The sequence below is a fragment of the Pygocentrus nattereri genome, chromosome 26 (genome assembly GCF_015220715.1).
Source record: "Pygocentrus nattereri isolate fPygNat1 chromosome 26, fPygNat1.pri, whole genome shotgun sequence".
NCBI lineage: Eukaryota > Metazoa > Chordata > Actinopteri > Characiformes > Serrasalmidae > Pygocentrus > Pygocentrus nattereri.
The window spans coordinates 12,466,200-12,486,461 of NC_051236.1; the positions used below are offsets into that span (position 1 = coordinate 12,466,200).

Consider the following 20,262-nt stretch of genomic DNA (forward strand, 5'->3'; position numbering starts at 1 on the left):
ACTGGAATTGTATCACAAATGCATTAGCTAATTTATAACTACTGATATGGAGTCATCATGTTGGCAGTGACTGAAGTTTTAGAAGTATTTAGATGAAATATGGTTACATGGAATTGCTTAACTGTGTTGATCCACATGCGCATTTTATCTGCTACACTTTTCACAGTTGGATAGGTATGTAAACCACCTCAGACACTGATGTCTAACTTTCTCTGGCTTTAACCACTTTGAGGTCTTATTTATGGTGCGTTAACACATCAGGTGGATAAATAATAATACAACCCAGTAGTATTTTACCAATATTTTTATAAAATTGCAGAATAAGCTTGGTTTATCCTTGTTTTATTGGTGTTTTTTTTTTTTTGCATTTTGTATGGTCAAAAAAAAGGCATATGTGTAAGTTTGTACTTCAGTCCTTACCTTAATAATACCACATAAAATTTTGACAAAGAAAACGGCATTGTGTGTCTTATTGTCTTGATTTAACCAAGTAGAGCTCTTTCTCTGACAGATAATGAGATATTTGAATTAGGAAGGAAATCAAAACGAAGTGGAATTGTAAAAATATCAATACAAACGTGCTAGTTTCGCAACTGAAGAAGAAATAATGAGAACTCCTAACCAGCATATCACTGACTCCCGTCCACAAACCTGGTTGGCGTGATGTCATATCCTGGAAGTGGGCGGAAAATTAGGCAATTCTCTTTAGTGTTTGCCCTGTCCACCTTCTCCGCTCTACCTCACCTATATTTAATTCAAAACCAACACAAAAGCCCTCCCTTAATTTGGATAACAGTCAAGAAAATACTAAGCTCAAACGTCGTTACTCATGGAGTAATTTACAGCTGGACCTAAGTAAACCGAGGTGAGGTGTAATGTGGCGAATAAGGCGTTACTCAGTTCGCAAAGCCGCAGCTAGCCAGCCCTCTAGCTCTGAACTACTGTTAGCTTTGCGCTCTGGTCCTTTCTGCCCCCAACGCCAACTGCAAATATCTCATCTCTTTTACAACAATGCGCTAGATGTCGGTGTTATTGACAACGTTTTTGTCACATACATACGCGATTTCCATTTAGAGTATTTTAGGTGTTAGTTACCCTGACGTTAGCTAGCTCTAACAATAGCTAACGATGAGCACTATTACATCTATTTACACGCTAATGGAGGCTAGCTAACGTTACAGTTGGTGTTCTTTTATTTCTTTGACAGCTGACACCTTTTACATTAGTTGATCGGCATGTTGAGGCATATCATTTTCGACTACTTGACTTTCTTTGAAGAAATGCTGTCTGTACATTCAATGGGTGGCAAACCATTAGCCTAGCTAGCGTTATTTAGCTCGCTGCCTTTATCTGTCAAGCGGTTTTGTAGGTTTGTCTGCTTCATCTTTCATCTGTAGGTTAACACATCAACGGTTCCTGCAGAAGGTGTTGAATCATCTTTATTTAATGACAAAGCTATAGCCTAAGTGAAGTGTCTTATCTTGCTGGCTATGGCCTAAAGTGCCCTGTAGCTATGTAACTACGCTGAACTACTGTTCAGCCGGTGGCTCTTCCGAGGCTGTGGCATTGCATATTTGTATTATCTCCCATTGTTTTAAGATCTTGGTCCTGATCTGTGACACAAGCCTCGTCACCTGCTCATCTTCAATTGTGTAATTATTATGTAATGCATTCTGTATTAAAACTGAACATTTATCTACATTTTCCAATTCTTACTCCTTGCAGGTAGAGCTTTGCAGTCTTCTTCCATATAAAGCACCCACTTCTTTCCTTTGGCCTCGACTGCACCCTCCTCTCCTGTGAGATTCCTCTGCTGGACTGCAAAGCATCTTCCGTGACACCCAATCAACAATCAAATCAGAATGTCCCAGGTTCAGTTCCAGACTCCCGCAAACCCCATTCCCAGTTCTGCCCCTTTACAGCTGCCCCCACCCCAGCCTGGGTTCAGCATTCCCTGTGCTACTGGCTCCTTACCTTCAGAGAGTGCCAGCCACCCACTACGAAGCTCTGCCCTGCCCTCAGCCTCAGCCACGCCCTTCTGTAACCCCACAGGTGGGTAGAAGTTTTTTGAAGCCTTTATATTTTGGATTAAGATGTAAGACTTTAGTATTTAGACTGTGAAGTAATTAGAGCACACAAAGGTGGTTTCCAAGTCTTCTCAGAGATGCAGCAGTTGTCAAAGAAGTAGAAAATATTTTAAGAATTTAGCTTAATACAGACCCTAATATAAAACTCTTTTCCAGTGTCTAACATGGCAAACCCTAAAGAGAAGACCCCCATGTGTTTGGTGAATGAGTTAGCCCGTTACAATAAGATCCAACCTGAGTATAAGCTACTCAGTGAGCAAGGACCAGCCCACTCCAAGGTAACAAACGGTTTTTACCTCATCTAGTCTTTGTCTTTCTTTCCAACCCTTTAGTTTTTTGTCTCCTTTTCAGGTTCTCTCATATGTCTCACTTTCTCTCTCTCCCCTAATGTAGATATTCTCAGTGCGGTTAACTCTGGGGGAGCAGCACTGGGATGCAGAGGGGACCAGCATAAAGAAAGCTCAACACTCTGCAGCAGCTTGTGCTCTTGCCCAGACAGGGCTGCCTAAACCTAGCAACAGAGGGCCTCGCCACCAGGGCAGGAACCCAGGTGGGTTCTCCAAGGGCGAGTGTACGTTTACTCACAATCTGTGTTTATGTCTTGTGGATTTCTAACCATTTTAAAACAGCAGAAATGCCCTGCTCTCTTCATGTAACCTGCCTTTGATATAGACACAGTACTTCTTTCTTATTGTGCTTGAGTTTTTCATTGTATTGAGGGTAATTCTATTTACATTTAAATCATGTGCTGCTTATGTTACATTAAGGCCAGAGAAAATTTGCACCACTTTGACTAGTTTTTTTTCTTGTAGCAGACAGCATGACACACACTGTGGAGCTGAATGCACTTTGTATGAAGTTGGGAAAGAAACCTATCTATAAACCTATAGACCCCTACCAAGGGATGAGGCCTGCATTCAACTACAATATCAGAGCACCGGGGCCCTATGCCCGCTCCATGCAACAGTATGTACATTTTGAGTTAATAAGATGCCACCTGTATGTACTCTCAATGCTGATAACAATGTCTCATTTGCTGTTAAAGACTGTATGTCAAATGCAGAAGGAAAAAACACCGTGACTACAGTGCTTTACAGATAGATAACTGGCGTACTTGTACTGGAACATATTGATAAGTTTGAAAATAAACCTTTGTCATGTCCCACTATTTGACCTCTGGCTTTTACCTGGACAGGTATTACTACCCATTTCCTCCGGTGGGGCCCATGTTGTATCACATGGAGCTGTCTATTGGAGGGCAGCAGTTCCATGGGAAGGGCCGCACACGCCAGGCTGCCAAACATGACGCTGCTGCTAAAGCTATCAAAACCTTGCAGAAAGAGCCACTGCTCCAGGAGCTAGCAGAGGTAAACCCTTAAGGGGACATCTACTGTCAAATTGTGCCCAATGAAGGGCCATGCATGTCTAAGGAAATATTCGTTAAGAATTAAGATCACAAAATCTGTGATCTTAAAAGACTCAAGAAATCATAATTAATACAGAGGGATTTTACGACAAGAAATACATGTTTTTTAATATTGTGGTTAATACTCTTTTATCTATAGATGAAAGAAGAACCCACAGAAGAAAACCTCAACAAATCAGAGATTAGCCAAGTGTATGAGATTGCACTGAAGCGGAACATGCCTGTGAACTTTGAGGTACACCCACTTTGTCCATTAATGATTACAACCATCTAAATGGGATATGATGTTATGAAATTTCACTATTGGTATAGGCACAATAAAATACACTGCAAAAATCTTTTTGCGCAATAAGGAATTGCATAATCATCTCAAGATTCAAGAGTTTTATTGTCATGTGCACAGTAGAACAGGCAGTTGCACTGTACAATGAAATTCTTACTTATTCTTTCTTTACTTACTAATCTTAAGAGAATAAAAAAAAGAAAATAAGAATAACTCTAAAAACAGTAGTAAAAAGTAAAAGTAAAAAATTGTACAGTATGTGCAAAGTTGAAATAAAATTAAAGTTACATGTGCGTATGTGCAGACATGTAGAGCAGCTGGTCATAAAGTGCATCAAGAAACAGATGTAAACAGTAAACAATATTGTTCTGTGCAGTAATAGATGTAAACAGTATTGTTCTAACAGCAGCAGTACAGTGTAGGTAAGGTGCAGTTATTGAGTGCAAGGTTAAATCAGTTCAGAGTGGGAGGGGGGAAGAGGTAGTAAGTGAGGTGTTCACCAGCCTGATGGCCTGTGAATAGAAACTGTTGGTCAGTCTAGTTGTCCTGGACTTCACACTCCTGTAATGTCTGCCTGAAGGGAGGAGTGTGAAGAGTCTGTGCTGGGGGTGTGTGCTGTCCCTGATGATGTTTTGTGCCCTTCTGATGACCCTGGTGTGATAAATGTCCTGTAGTGTGGGGAAGGCTGCTCCTGAGATGGACTGTGCAGTTTTGATCACATGCTGCAGAGCTTTCCTGTCCTGAGTAGTGCAGTTTCCATACCAGACCATGATGGAGCTGGTAAGAACACTCTCGATCATGCTCCTGTAGAAGGTGCTGAGAATTTTGGCTGGCATGCCAAATTTCCTCAGCCTTCTCAGAAAGTACAGTCACTGATGGGACTTCCAGATGATGAGGTGTGTGTTGTGAGACCAGGTGAGATCCTCACTGATGTGGATGCCGAGGAATTTGAAGGTCTTCACCCTCTCCACCTTAGTCTCACAAATGAACAGAGGTGTGTGCAGCTCCCGCTTCCTCCTTGGATCAACAATCATTTCCTTGGTCTTGTCTGCATTCAAGGAAAGATTGTTGTTATGACACCAGGCCACCAGCTCAGCCACCTCCTTCCTGTACGCTATCTCGTCCCCACCAGTGATCAGTCCAACGACTGTAGTATCATCAGCAAACTTGATGATGCTGGTGTTGTTCTGGGAGGCCACACAGTCATACGTGAAGAGTGTGTACAGAAGGGGGCTCAGCACACAGCCCTGGGGGACCACTGTGCTCACTGTTCTTGTGCTGGATGTGCGGCTGCCGACTCTGACTGACTGGGGTGTGTCTGATAGAAAGTTCAGCACCCAGTTACAGAGGGCAGGTGTCAGTCCGATGGTGAGGAGCTTTTCTGAGAGTTTGTGTGGGATGACCTTGTTAAATGCTGAGCTACTCTCTCTCTACTTCTTATTTATATTCTCATTCTCAAAACCTTGTCTAGATGTCTTGCATAGCTCATTAATCACCTAGTCTTTTCTATTCAGGTGCTAAAAGAGGCAGGACCCCCTCATATGAAGAGCTTTGTGGTAAAAGTGACAGTGGGAGAGTTCACAGGAGAAGGAGAGGGCAAAAGCAAAAAGATTGCCAAGAAGCTGGCTGCTGTCGCTGTGCTAGAGGAGCTGCGAAGGCTGCCACAGCTGCCTGTCGCAGACAAAATGCCCCAGCGCATTAAAAAGAAAACCAAATCTATTATAAAGGTGAGGTCTTGTTTTATGGTTTAAATGGATAGCAAGTAGAAACAGAAAGAAAAGTCTTTGCTTTGTGTGTCCTTTGTTGAAAGGTTTTATTTCAGATTGGTACGCATCATAGTTACAGAAATCTATTCCTTTTGGTTTCAGCTGCAGACCAGTCCAGAATATGGTCAAGGCATAAACCCAATCAGCAGACTGGCTCAGATCCAGCAGGCTAAGAAAGAGAAGGAGCCAGAATATAGCTTGGTCACTGAGAGAGGGCTGCCCCGACGTAGGGAATTTGTCATGCAGGTACAAGATAAATCAAACTGAATTCACCCAAATGTGTTGAATGATAAATGTCTTTGAAAATTGAATTAAAGCAGGAAGAAGTCATTTCCTCCTCATTCATTTTCAGGTGTCAGTCTCTGGTCAGACGGCAGAGGGCATGGGCCCCAGTAAAAAGGTGGCTAAGCGGAATGCTGCAGAGAAGATGCTGGAACTCCTGGGCTTCAAAGTGCCTCAGCCTCAGCCTCCCAAGCCGGCACTGAAAACTGAAGAGAAGGTTCAGTGGCGTTTTTTTGCTGGTTATCAGAGTTACTGCTTATGTGTCTCTGACTGAAATGCATCACTACACCCTCATTAGTATTGTGCTATATTGGAAGGAATTATGTACTTTACTATATAGTGGTACAACACAATCAACAAATGAGCTTGCGCAAGTGTTCTTCAGTTGCAAACCCATTAGTTGATTGAACAAGGTTAAAGTTAGCTTCAGATGCACTTCAAACACAGTGTGGCGTGTTATACAGATATAACGGTATGGTTCTGGAGTATAGCTGTGCTCTTTGGTGGCTAGTTTTGTGCTGTCTTTTGATAAATTTAAGATAAATGTTCTGTGTTTTATACAGCCACCTCTGAAGAAACCCGGAGATGGACGTAAAGTGACCTTTTTTGAGCCGGGATCTGTGGAGGAGGGGGGTCTGGGTACGTGTTACAAAAGGAAGAAAACAGTAGTAGATATTGTCCCTTCAGCCATACTTTATGTAACCATTCAACACTGATAATGCAGATGTCAACTTGATTCTATATGGCCAAGGTACAGCCTGTACAGAAAACTTAATTGTGAAGCATCTTTTATACTTTCTCTTGAATGCCTCTGTGTAGTCCCAAAGGAGGAAGATTTCCGTCTGCCCTTCCTCAGCCACCAGCAGCTCCCTGCTGGCATTTTACCTATGGTGCCTGAGGTAGCACAAGCGGTCGGAGCCAGCCAGGGGCCCCATGCCAAGGACTACGGCCGCCCTAATCAGGCCAAGACCTCGCTGACGGCCATGATTGCCAATGAGCTGCTGTATGCTGGCACATCCCCCACTGCTGAAGGCATAATGAAGGGAAGCAAAAACCTGGCTCCAAGAACTCATGGACCCCTCACTAGACCATCTGAACAGCTTGGCTACCTGGCCACTGTACAAGGTCTACAGGTACTCAATTCAACACAAACATATGCACACATACTAACTCATCAAATAATAGCTTATTACAGACGGTCACTTTTATGTTCTTTACTCATCACAGGTAGAGTACAAAGACTTTCCCAAAAACAACAAGAATGAGTTTGTGTCTCTGATCAACTGCTCCTCTCAGCCACCTCTTATAAGCCATGGCATTGGGAAGGACGTGGAGTCCTGTCATGACATGGTAAGTGCAGCACCAGACATACCCTCCTGGAAAGATCCTGGACTTGAATTCAGCAATAAAGCCTTTGGAATTACAATGGTGTATTTCAGTAAAATGCGCTTTGCAAGACAAGATATGCTTCAGTGTGTCTCTGTTCACAGGCTGCATTCAACATATTGAAGCTGCTCTCAGAGCTGGACCAGCAGTCCAGTGAACGCCCAGCAAACGGACCAGTGGCTGGGTAAGTAAAGGGGTGGTAGTTCTGTTCATTGTTTTGTAGAAAGGTTTGCTCAGTTACTTGCAAAAAATCCTTAAATGACAGCTTTGTTGACTTAATTAGAAATCCTGCTAATTTAACATTTTCCCCACCCTTTTGTGTCTTGTAGGTGTGGCAAACAAGACTTAGAGGGCGACTCGTTGCTCAAACCGGCTAACTCAAGCACCATGGGAAAAAGTCTGGACGGCACAGTCTAGAATACGTTCGGTCGTGCCATTTAGGAAACACTAGAGAAAAGACAGACACAGAGTTCTGACTAGCTGCTCTGAAAGCCTTGTTCACACTGAATATTTACCTTTCTGAAGTGTTACAGTTTCACAGTTAAACAAGATTGAGAGATTTCTCTTCCTCCTTGATGTTGTTTAATTGTATACGTAGTTTTGCTTCATCATATCCAGTGGTGGTTTTCTTTGTTTGTTTTTTCTTTTTGTTGTCGAACGGTAAATCGATAAATGTGAATTTTAACTTGAATAGATGGCTTGTTTTCTTTGTTTAAAATGAAGGCATTCTAATGTCATGCTTTTCTTTAAATGTTGTCAGTATGAGCACCCATAGAGGATGCGGCTGGACTCTTGTGCTAGAGCTGTTGTGATATGTGCAGTATAAAACCGCTTTGGAGGATATGATGAAGCTAAGGCAAGAGGTCTCTGTCATATTGGTTTTTCTCCAGTGCTTTTGAGGTGACGACCATAAAAAAAAAAAAGAAAGCGTTAACTGCATTTCCATGTAGGACTGGGAAAGTTTGTTGATCTATGTGTGACGTGTGGTGGTGTTCTGTGATGTCCTTTCCGTGCGTGAGTGTGTGCATGTGAGTGTGTGCGTGAGAGAGAGAGAGAGAGAGAGAGATATGTTTGGGTGTATGTATGGTACAAGCACGATTAATCGCCCTCAATTACAGTCAAACTCATACTCCCCCACCTCAGTGTAAACCCACCCCATTTTTTTGCCAGTTGGTTCCCCTTTTCCTCATGGAATGTAAGTAAAAATGTGCCACTGTGCTCTAAAATCAGTAAGTCTCTTTTTAGTGTGAATGGGAAATGCAGTAAATGAGACATGAGAATGGGGTGAGAGGAAATCATGGTAAATTTATGTGAGTCATTTAAAAACTCAACTGGTCTCTGGTATTTTTTTTATGCGGTATAGTGAACTATGAACTGCTTTTAAAAGTTAATCTAATCAGATTTCGTCTTCCTGTTTGGATCGAACCCTGAAATAGCCAATGAAACAGTTTGACTGTTTAATTCAGTCCAAAAACCAAAATCTTTTAATGATGACTTCAACTGGACCAACTTCATAATTCCATTCACTCAAACTCGCTCATAATTCTGCTCACCAACCTTATTCCTAGAGATCCACTTTCCTACAGAGTTTAGTTACAACCTCTAGCTACAATGCTGCTGCCCTTTTAATCTAACGCTAATGCATCTGATCTAGCCAATCAGTGACTTCTGAGGAAGTTAATTAGCTGGAGCATGTTTGGTTGACTGTGCTTGGAAATCTTTCCAGGAACATGGATCTCCTGGACCAGGATTAATGACCACAGACCTACTGTAGTTGTATATACAGTGATATGGAATGTAGTCATGGTCTAATGATGTTTATTTTCTATGTAAAAATAAGTAACACTTTCTACATAGAACACACTCCTGCACAATTACTGTTTATTTGCTGAATTTAAAATACTGAAAAAAAAAAATATAAAACACAAAACGTGACTTTTGTAGTTATGGCTCATAACCTTCATGTGTTTTTCTTTTAATATTTACTCGGCAAATAAATTGAAGTTGTGTTCTGAAGTCTGTTCATTTTTCATTTAAAAAAAAAAAAAACATCAACAAAACATTGGACTATGAATATTCATACTTTTGCATACAACTGTATGCCTCCTATAGTTAAACAGCAGTAAAACTTGATCTGTTAATAGTTAATTCTTTAACGACACCAGTGACTGCTTTTCATCTCAATCATGATAAATGAGTATGTAGGAACTGTAAGCCAGTAGAAGGCTCTATGGTAATAGCCTCCAAAAAGCTCTCATAGATTTCTATTGAGACAGCTCGGTGTAAATTTATCACTAAAAATAGAAATAAAGCGTTGATGCAAAAGCATAAAAATTGACAAACATTTTAACAACATGATGTTCCATTTTCCTTATTAGGCCATTCTATTTATTTGGGTATCTCCTTATATAATTAACCATAACCTTCCACATCCAGAGCTCCCCTCAGGCATTTACAGCCCACCGCCAGCCTTCCAAATGCACTAGTAGTTCAGCCTTCTCACTGTAGGTGGTAATGTTTGACCATTTTTATTTATTCTTTACGATGATTTTTGTTTGTCCCTGTTGGGAGACATTAGTTGTTTGCAATACTAATACAGCCAGGCATGCATCTGTGCGGCATTTGAATGCCTCACCCAGAACAGCGGATAATCTTTGGCCTTCAGGGTTTCTTCTGAGTAGTCTAAAGGAAACTTCACATCTCTCTTAGCTCTGCTGCATGTGTTCTTCACCATGCCTAAAGGGTATCATGTCCAGGATTTCCTTCTTGTTGAATGTAACAGGCCATTTGTTTAAAAGTTAATGAAGAACTCCCTTCCGTGAACTGTAAAAGTACTGTTTAAAAAAAAAAAAGCTATCGCACATTTTTACCATGATTTCATGAAAAATGGAATAAAACCTCTGTAAATTTAGCTTAAGAAAGCACTAATGATAAGAAAATGAGCCCTCACTTCACATTTACCAAGGATACAGTGACACTTCAAAATGTTCCACATTAATTGCTGTGATGTTAGTATATTAATAGAAACCACACATACGTCTCTAAATATACTTCACACAGTGATGCCGTGACTAAAAACTGAATAATTGGTTCTGAGAATCAATTAGTTGGATGTCATTTGCATAATGGACTAATCAATTAGCACCATCTCATTTTCATGATGAACTTTAGTCACTTGCTCATGCAAATGCAAATATATTGTCGGCTGGGACCAGACAGCTCCTTTTAAAGGGAAATGGGATTTCAGCCTGTCATTAAATTATCAGCTCTTAATCCAGTGAGGATGAAAGGCAATAAATACTCCTTAAAGCCCTGGGCAGGATATTTTGAGTAGCTTACTTTTCTTTTTTGGGCTGGTTGCTGTAGACTTGACATTTTTTTGTCTTACGTTATTAATTGTGGCACCACTTTTCAGTTAATGTGGTTTTTATTTATCACCATGTATTTATTTTTAATGTATAAATACATTCATAATTTTTTAAAAACTTTTTTCTCCAGTTAACACCTAGGGGTCTGTATATGGGTTCATATTTCAGTTCCTCACCCTCATAACCACAGAGCAGGTATTATTTGTCGTCCATCTGTTTCTCTGCATACTTTGGTAGCCCCCTTATATCCTCTTCATTAATGGTCAGGACCACTACAGAGCAGGTTTTATTTGGGTAGTGGAGTATTCTCAGCACTTCTGTGACACTGACGTGGTGTTGGTGTGTTACTGTGTGTTTCACTGGTATGAGTGGATCAGACATAGCAGTGCTACTGGAGTTTGGCCTGGTGGACTGAGAACCAACCAAAAATATCCAGCAAACAGCCTCCGGTGCTCAGAAACTGACCACTGATGAAAGCTTAGAGGATGACCAACACAAACTGTGCAGCAACAGATGAGCTATCATCTCTGACTTTACATCTACAAGGTTGACCAGCAAGGAGTGTCTAATAGAGTGGACAGTGAGTGTTAAAAAACTCCAGCAGCACTGTTCTCAGTCCACCAGGCCAAACTCCATTAGCACTGCTGTGTCTGATCCATTCATACCAGTGAAACACACACTAACACACCAACACCACGTCAGTGTCACAGAAGTGCTGAGAATACTCCACTACCCAAATAAAACCTGCTCTGTAGTGGTCCTGACCATTAATGAAGAGGATATAAGGGGGCTACCAAAGTATGCAGAGAAACAGATGGACGACAGTCTGTAGTCAGAACTACAAAGTGCACTTATATGGTAAATGAAGCTGATAAAATGGACAATGAGTGTAGAAACAAGGAGGTGGTTTTACAGATGCAGTATGTAAGACTGATGGGGATTTATTAGCAGAAATGGAATATAGTATACAAAACCATGTTTTTATTAGTGTATAATAACCTCTAACTACAAATTGTTGCGTTTTTGTTAGCTCCAAATGAGTCCTTCATATCTACATAGGGATCAGGTTCTCCAATCACTGGCTCTAGAGAGCGTCTTTCATGTTTTTACCTTGAAGCAGCAACTTGAACTTGGTGGCACTATTGGCACTGGTTGGAAGACCTAGAAAGAATAACAATCAGTGGTTAGTGCTGAGGCTGGCTAACCATTTTGTGCTTTGAGAAGTTTGAGAACCCAAATTTTGACAAAAGTAGAATCATATTCATGATTTAGCACAAGAAAAAGCATTAAAGGGACCTCAAATGAGCAAAAACATGCAGAAGCAAAACAAAATCGAGACTGACGATGGCAGAAAACCGTATGGCCACCATAGGTTCTACTACATGCTTGGAAAGGAAGGGGTGAGGGAGGGTCATTCAGCTGCAATCTGCGCCTCACTGCTAGATGCCACTAAATCTTACACACTGTGCTTTTAATGTTATGGCTGATCTGTGTACTTCTGAATGGAACATGATATCAGCAGTAGCACAGCAAGACTCTTAGAGCTAGACCTTCAATTTGAGCCATAAATGTAAAAAGTTTGTTAGCACTAAGATAACAATGATTTGCATGAACATTTTTTGGTCTTTCTAGTTTAAACACAGACTGCTTCTGAAGCTTCTAACACACATTTTATGTTTTGCCTGAAGTTTGTGACACTTATTGCATGTATTTTACATTGTAGCATGTTCAGTAAAGGGGTCTAATTTGAGCTGCCGTTGATCTTTTTCATTTCTAACCATCCACTGATCAGGGCTGCTCATTTATACAGTTATGTGCCATTTTTTCCTCATTAAATTGGTCCCATTTACAGGAAACCAAACATGATTTAATGCCCTAACCAATGATAGCTCGCTTAGCTATATCTAGATACCCAAAGAAAAACCATTTCTGATTGGCCATTTCCACTACATGCTTTGGGAATTTAAACCTTCCGTTTCCATTCAAAACAAGAGTCAGTAATACTGAGTTCATATATAAGCATAATTCTACTAGAAAAAAAATGAATTAAGAATGACAGACATATATTTCACAGAACTGGCCTTCTCTAGAGGGCCTTAGGCATCAGGGAGGGTCTCTGAGATATGAATGTTATCTCTTAATGATAGGATGGTCATTGGGAAGGGGAAGTGAAGCATGATATTACTGGGAACATTATTTTCCCCTACTGCTGGTGCATGGTGATATAATCAAAAATCTGAATACATTTTAGAGGGGGCACTTGGATTAGACCATGGGAAAACATTCAATTTGTCTTTTACATAATATTATATGACATTATCTGCAACTAACAGTTTATGGAAAAAGTTCCATTTTGATTTCAGGTTGATTTTAAAGAAGTGTTCAGGTTTACATGCCCTTATAGTGAATATTCATGGTATGGAGCTTATAAACAGCACAGCAAATACGGATGGCATTCTCAGTATGCTCTGTGGACTTTATACTTGCGCACATGCAAACGTATTACGCTCACTGTTACATGCACACTCACTCACTCTCTCTCTCTGTGCCTGACAATGTGTGTATGAATGAGGCCCCACATCACTGCAGCACCTACAGTATTGTTTTTTCTGCATGACTGCGCTCTGGTAATAGGAATTAAATTAATCCATCCTTTTCAGATATTTCAGCACCAGTGCACAGTACATACCAGCTAAGAAAACACTGGAGAATAGGGCCCTCCAGTACACAAGCGGATCCCTTCTCCTAAAACCAGAGTGAAATTTCACATGTGGCTGCTTCAATATACCCAAAGAGGGGGAAACACTGGAACATGAACTAATCCAGCTGTTAGTGGAACTGGGCTGGTAGATTGCACTCTGCTTTCTGTTGTCATCGCCTTCATCGTTTGTTGTGCCAACAACTTCCACCTGTGATGAACTTTGTTCTGACCTCATTTTAACACAAGTCAAGAAGTGTGACAAAGCAACATCTCAGGAGCTGAACTGTGTGAAAAGCTCACCTTCGGTTGCAGGTGTTTGGTAGTTTATACATTGTTTGAACTGTCTCATTTAGGCCTCTTTGCTCCCATTTGTCTCCGCCTCGGCTGATTCTGAGGAGGAGTGATGAGTGAAGTGCACTGAGGGAAACACCTCAGCTGTAGTGAAGTTGTTTGTTGCTCCGTCGCGTGTGGCAATTATGTCAGCGCGCGCGTGGGCTCGCGCGTGGCCAATGCTAATGCTAATAGCGCTGGCGCGGCGGGCTGAGTCCGGGCCCGAGGCTGAGGGCTGCCTGGCCGCGGGACTCTGCTGCAGCGGCCGGGAGAGCTCCTGCCTCAGCCGCGGCTGGAGGACGGACCGCACTCACGGGGAGTGTTACTGCGACCAGGCGTGCGGGACGCTGCGGGACTGCTGCTACGACTACGACCAGGCGTGTCCAGGTGAGAGGAGGCTGGAAGCTTTTCTACACGTGGTCTGTGCACTGAAGCTGTAAGAGCAGCGTGATGTAAAAGAGATTTGCCACAAAAATAACCCCAGGTTGCAATGTCTACAATGCAAATACAGCCACTTTATTTACGTCCCAAATGGCCAGTGAACCTTACACCTGCCTTTTTTTGATGTTATGCTCGTAGTATTAAAAAAGAAATTGTTGGTAAAAAATGTTTGGAAATATGTTTTAGACTAAAATCTTATCTCACATTATTATAAACAGTGTATCAGACAGTGTTCGTAGCGTAATCATTTCATGGAATACATTTCTGTGAGAAGGTTTTTAGCATAAAACTTAGATGTCTGGTTATTATCACCACTATTATGAACAATTGAGCTTCTCTAGAAAAGAACCTTTCACATCAACACACTGAATGACTTTGAATCTTAACGCTGACGCCAAAAAATGGCCATTAACTGTTGAAATATGCAGAAATTTTGAAGAATTGGTGGAATATGCTAAGACGTGTACATTGTGGTATTAACTCTTCATTTGTGTCCAGCTGGACTTTTGTGCGTACTCGGGTGTCGCTTCTACACTGAGTCCATACGTCTACCAACAAGAACTGTTTTTATTTAGTCTTTCTTCAAAAAGCAAAATAAGAAAGTCAGTTTCCCAGAGTCATCTTAGCACAAAGATGTATTGAATGATAGAGCGAGAATGACAGTGAACACTCTCTCACTCCCTCAGTTAAGATGATCTTAACACTCTTGGGAAACTGTGCCTGAATACGTAATTGAGAATAAGTTAGTTAAAAATTATGACAAATGTGTTTTTTTTTTTTTAGTTTTGGAAATGTATTATTATTATTATTATTATTAGTAGTAGTAGTAGTAGTATTTGTGGTAGTAGTAGTTTTGTAGTAGTTACTAGACAATAAGCCTTAAGATCTTTTTCTGGAAGCCTAAAATTTAAAAGCTTAAAAAGGAAAAGCAAATAATATACTGCATAATATACTACGTCCTCTCAGAACAGCATGTGGGCTGCTCTGAAAGAGAACGGAATAATGCAGGTTCTCCAGTCCTGCCAAAACATGTGAATTCATTCAAGCTGTGATTGTCAAATGATGGATTTACCAAACACTGAGTTTTGACTTTCAGTAAATGATGGTGAACAATAATGTAATCTTGTTTAAGAAATGCAATGGGCCAAAATAAATTGTATTATTTTTTCATAAGATATTAAATGAAAACAGTTCCTGGTAGTGGGCGGCATCTTTTAGACCTTACTGTAGAAGTCAATCCAATAATGTGGATTGTGCTGTGTGGAGCAGACCCTCGCCTAGATTTAGAATTATGATTGAGGGTCTTGATCAAGTCTTGTCTGTTATGCTCTCCGAATAGCCCTGCATAAATCGTCAGTCTTGGTATTGCACTTCTTTCGTGTTATTCACTTTTTCCCTCTTTCAGGTGACCAACCACAGTTTAATAAAAATATATATATGTTTGTATATTTTTTAAACATACAAGGCTTTCTTTGCCTCTTTCCTCTTTCTTTGCCAGCTCTCCTGGAGGTGGAGTCAACATAAATGTAGATTTCAGATGTAGAACTTACTCAGAAATGATTGAGATCTGATGCAATTTCCTTCTTTTCAAACCTGAAAATGGCAGCTACAGTTGTTTTTAAGCCAAAGCAAAAAAAAAAAAAAAAATAAATGATAATAATAAAAAGAAAAATCAGTTTCCCAAAGACGTCTTAGCACAAAGATATACTGAATGGCAGAGTGGGCATCACAGTAAACGCTCTGCTCTACCAGTAAAGATGGAAAAAAATTGCAATTGGTTAACACATTAGAACTCTAACTCTACAAGTTATTCCATCTGTGCAAGCTAAAGGCATAGCATACCTGATACAAGGTAAAGCAGTCATTGATATATGTTATATTTGGGCATCTTGAAAAAATGGTTGGCATTACCAAATTTATTTAGCTTGCTAATTGTCTCACAGGAGGCAGTTGTGTAAGTTGTTTCAGACTCACTCTTGACTGTCTCATAACTTAACTCTAACTTGCCCTTAACTGACCTCATAGCTTGACTCTTGAGAAAATACTCATGACACCTTGCTAAAATTGAAAACAACGTAGTTGCTGTGATGTCTTTCTGTTGCAGCTGTTTGGCTGAGTAGCTTCAGATAAAGAGACTTCAGTCTCATGAATGTAATTGCAGTTGCTCACCTCAGAGACTTGAGACTCTGACTCGCATCTTAGAGACTTGATACAGGACTGATTCACACCTTAGAGACTCAATTCTTGACTCTGACACACATCCTCAGACATTCAGAACTTGATTCTGACTCACCTCAGACTCATAACTTGACTCAGGTTCGCAGAGACTTGTAGTTTGAATGACTCCCACATCAGAGACTTGAAACTTGACACTTGACTTGACTTTGACTTCCACCTCAGGGCTTTGACACTTGACTCTCACTCACACCTCAGAGCTTGAAATTTGACTCTGATTTACACCACAGAGGCTCAAAACTTGACTCTGATTTGCACCACTGAGACTCGATGCATGACTCAGACTCACAGAGACTTGATACTTGACTCTGACTCGCACCTCTGAGACTCAACACTTGACTGACTTGCAACTCAGACTCAAAATGTGACTCTAATTTGCATCTCGGAGGATTGAAACTTAAATTTGGCTCATATAAAGTAACTTGTGAACATCTGTGATGCAAATATTAAAAATATTTTTGAAGTGGATCCATTAACCTGCTGCTATGCTTCTCCAGAATCCCTGTCCTGAATGCATGCTTTGACATATTTTGTGTTTGTATCTATATCAGCTGTACCTTGTGTGGTCAGTGAGTGGAGCGTGTGGTCGGGCTGTTCAGAGCCCTGTAAAGCCACAGTGCGTGTGCGGCAAAGACGGGTACTGCAAGAGCCTCAGAATGGAGGTGAGCCATGTCCTCCTCTCCAGCAGACAGCTGGGTGCGCAGAGTACCACAATCAGCATGGACATTGCCTCCAGTCTCTGGGTAAGCCAGCTCACAACTAGAGACCATGTGTTCTTTATCGTCAACAGCTTTATTTTTTTTGGCCATTAGCCATGTTTCTGTCTTCCCCAATCTATAGTCCCTGCACTCATCACCACTGGTGGCTATGGCAACGCACGCAAGAAGAGGGAAGTCTCTGACAAGAACGACATCATAGGGTGCGGCTTCAGGATCCCACAGATGTTGTAGTCATTCTGTTTAGTATTGAAGCAGCTTATAGACTTGGCTTCTAACTCAGTTTAACATGCTACAAGGAGGAAGTGCACTTAACTCCTATACCTAATTCCTATATAGCACCTAATGGAATATGCTGCTAACTGTGGCAATGATCTGAGACATATTTATAACAACCTGCCTAATATTTAAAAAATTCTTTGTAGAATTCTGTCTATATTTTGTCACTCTTATCAACAGGTTATGTTAAAATCAGGGAGGCTAAACAAACAAAAGAGTGCGCATAGTTTACAATATACAGTTGAATGCAAAGAATACCCTCAATCAATTTACATTTAAAATTTTATTGATTTCCTAAATGAAAATAAGTTAGCACGTCCTCTACAGAGAACAAACTTAATATTACTTTTTCTTGAAATTTTAGGGCACCGTTTCTATTGATTTGCTAAATTTAACATGAAAGAAAATAAACATGCAATATAAAAAGTGACAGAACTTTTGCACTCTCCAGTTTGATAAAGGAAAAATAAAACAAAAGTGTTTATGGTAGCAGTTTTTTTTCCGCATGTATCATGCAAATTATTATTGTATCGCTGATTTATTATTTTTTTGTGACTAATGATTAATTTTAATTAATGATTAGTGATTAATTTTTGCATCACTGTAAGTCAGTTTGATGGATATGAGCTGTAGCTTGTAGCAAAATCTGCAAGAAATTATTAAATTAATTTGATTTTCAGGCTTGCAAAGTGCCCATAAAGTCAATGGAAACTTTGCTATTGAAAAGGAGGAAACTGGCACAAATCTACGCAAGCAGCATCTCACAAATGCCATATGCTTGCAATCCCAGTCTGCTTGTGTATGAAGTAAAAGGCTTAAAACTACAAATGCAACAGGCTACGGAAGATTGGTCCTATCTTTGTGTATTCAGCCTTTCTCTTTTTTCAAGTTTCAACAGACCATGTAATGCACATATGTGTTATGCACAGCTACTGTGTGGAGTTTGAACTCACCTCGCTGACCTCAGCTTGCCAGCACAACATCGGCCCTCACACCCAGTGGATGCAGTATCTGCGGGAGGGACACCAGGTGTGTGTGGAGTGCCAGCCTCCAGCCCTAGCAGCTGGCCAGAAGCACTGCTCTGGAGATGGAGAGGACATTGAGCAGGACAGGTCAGGCTCCTCTCCTCCTTGGAACCATGTGTCATATTATTAATTGTTATTATTTTGTTTAATAATAACTTAAACATTATAATTTAAGTAATATATTCTGCAGTGATGTATTTATAGATTTGTACAGCTTTCTCAATGATTAAGGAATAGTCTTATGCCTCCAAAAACCTTTCTACAAAATATTTAAACACTAAAGTTGGACTCCAACTAAATTTGTTGTATATTATTTAGAACATTATTTTTTTATTATTATTTAGAAGGGGCGGCACGGTGGCGTGGTGGGTAGCGCTGTCGCCTCGCAGCAAGGAGGGCCTGGGTTCGATTCCCCGGCCGGGTGACCGGGGTCCTCTCTGTGTGGAGTTTGCATGTTCTCCCCGTGTCTGCGTGGGTTTCCTCCGGGTTCTCCGGTTTCCTCCCACAGTCCAAAGACATGCAGTCAGGCCAATTGGGTGTGCTAAATTGTCCCTAGGTGTGAGTGTGTGAGTGACTGTCTGTGTCTGTGTGTCTGCCCTGCGATGGACTGGCGACCTGTCCAGGGTGTATCCTGCCTTCCGCCCGAAGACTGCTGGGATAGGCTCCAGCTCCCCCCCGCGACCCTGACGGAGAAGCGGCTTGGAAAATGGATGGATGGATGGATGGATGGATTATTTAGAACAATGATTCCAAACTTTTGAACTTTTTTTTTTTTTAGTTTTTGCCAGAGCTGATCCATTCAAAGGAAGCAGTGTGTGGAATGCTCCACTAGAGGGCACAGTGAGATCATTTCCTCAAATAGAGGGCATTTATTGTACTGTACAATTTATGCTTATGATCCACACTTACATTTAAGAATATCAGTAAGAATTTGGGGCAATCCAATCTTCTGGCAGCTGAAATGAACTGCTACTTGCTTTGCCTTTAGGCTAACTTAAGAGTTCTGCAGTAATTTGGAGCACTCCAGGGCTTTGTAAGGCTCGTTAATGAAACAGGGAGATTGCCTGTTTAATCAAAACCAAATTAAAAGTCCAGAGAAGCATTAGAGATTGGGTTCGCATATGTCTTCCCAGCACAAGGATATTTTCCATTTGTTGACGAAATTACCGATAGTCATAGTGAGCGATGGAGAACCCTTCCCTGCATTTTGACCAGAATGTTTTTGTTTGATAGAACATTTTTTGCCTCCAGGCGTCAGAGTATTTTAATGTTTCTTTGAACATTGTGTGAAAAATTGTGAAAAAAGGCTCCTCGGTATAATGAAGCGAAAAAAGCTTGCAGAACAGCTTTGAGACTATAGCTTCTGCATTTTTGTAACCGTGCCCCCTGAGAAAAGACATGAAATGTGCTCTCTCTTTCTTTTGCAGAAGAGTGTCTCTGCAGTGGCAGGCCGTGGGGAACCCTCGATGCAGAGGGGTTTGGAGGCGCGTTCGCCGTCGAGATTCTTGCTCTTGCCCCACTGTACATAGCTTTCTGTTCATCTAACATACACATACAGACATCAGACATTCAATATCATGTTCTGCTTTATGCTGGAGCTTGTGATCATCCAGGTAAAGTTCATATATGAACATGTCTTAGGAGTGTGTGTACTGTGGTTGTTGAGCATAGAGAACATACAGATATACCCTTATAAAAAAGGGTAATAATACTAAAGGAATTTCTATAGGACTCTTATAGGAATCTTACAATAAATTGGGACAATTGAGTACTACACAAGTATTATAGTTAACTATAAGGCAGCAGAACAGGAACATATGTAGAGTTTAAGTATCAGACATTATTATGGAATTGTTATACAGCACACCTTGAAATCATATTTTCCTGATGTATGTCTATTGCTGTTTATAAAGGTAGGAATAAACAATCAACAAGGC

General features: G+C 40.8%; 2 protein-coding genes across 4 annotated transcripts; both read left to right on the forward strand.

Annotated features, from left to right (window-relative positions):
• Window positions 1-678: 678 nt before the first annotated feature.
• Window positions 679-8,556, forward strand: stau1 (staufen double-stranded RNA binding protein 1). Of its 3 annotated transcripts, none has more exons than XM_017697803.2 (15): window positions 679-865; window positions 1,726-2,052; window positions 2,244-2,365; window positions 2,481-2,658; window positions 2,900-3,053; window positions 3,283-3,454; window positions 3,653-3,748; window positions 5,311-5,523; window positions 5,665-5,808; window positions 5,915-6,061; window positions 6,408-6,483; window positions 6,664-6,977; window positions 7,072-7,194; window positions 7,335-7,414; window positions 7,560-8,556. In XM_017697803.2, exons 2-15 carry the CDS (start codon window positions 1,863-1,865, stop codon window positions 7,645-7,647), a joined length of 2,097 nt encoding a protein of 698 aa, XP_017553292.1. In that variant the 5' UTR covers window positions 679-865; window positions 1,726-1,862; the 3' UTR covers window positions 7,648-8,556. The 3 variants fall into 3 exon arrangements, with proteins under 3 accessions (XP_017553292.1, XP_017553294.1, XP_017553295.1); XM_017697805.2 differs by having other exon boundaries at window positions 2,481-2,637; XM_017697806.2 differs by having other exon boundaries at window positions 2,481-2,637; window positions 2,903-3,053.
• A 5,197-nt stretch (window positions 8,557-13,753) lies between these two features.
• si:dkey-7k24.5 (somatomedin-B and thrombospondin type-1 domain-containing protein) lies at window positions 13,754-20,261 on the forward strand. Its single transcript, XM_017697807.2, has 5 exons — window positions 13,754-14,016; window positions 16,857-17,048; window positions 17,146-17,224; window positions 18,230-18,412; window positions 19,753-20,261. The coding sequence occupies exons 1-5, from the start codon at window positions 13,776-13,778 to the stop codon at window positions 19,868-19,870; spliced, it is 813 nt and encodes a 270-aa protein (XP_017553296.1). The 5' UTR covers window positions 13,754-13,775; the 3' UTR covers window positions 19,871-20,261.
• Window position 20,262: the final 1 nt, after the last annotated feature.

What these genes read in the sequence shown, in the direction of transcription:
- si:dkey-7k24.5 (XM_017697807.2), top strand. Translation starts at nt 13,776, where the DNA reads ATGTCAGCGCGCGCGTGGGCTCGCGCGTGGCCAATGCTAATGCTAATA. An exon ending in ACATTGCCTCCAGTCTCTGG is followed by an intron (nt 17,049 to 17,145) that starts GTAAGCCAGCTC and finishes CCCAATCTATAG; the next exon opens with TCCCTGCACTCATCACCACT. An exon ending in GAGGACATTGAGCAGGACAG is followed by an intron (nt 18,413 to 19,752) that starts GTCAGGCTCCTC and finishes TTTCTTTTGCAG; the next exon opens with AAGAGTGTCTCTGCAGTGGC.
- stau1 (XM_017697803.2), top strand. Translation starts at nt 1,863, where the DNA reads ATGTCCCAGGTTCAGTTCCAGACTCCCGCAAACCCCATTCCCAGTTCT. An exon ending in TATGCCCGCTCCATGCAACA is followed by an intron (nt 3,054 to 3,282) that starts GTATGTACATTT and finishes TTACCTGGACAG; the next exon opens with GTATTACTACCCATTTCCTC. An exon ending in CACTGAAAACTGAAGAGAAG is followed by an intron (nt 6,062 to 6,407) that starts GTTCAGTGGCGT and finishes TGTTTTATACAG; the next exon opens with CCACCTCTGAAGAAACCCGG.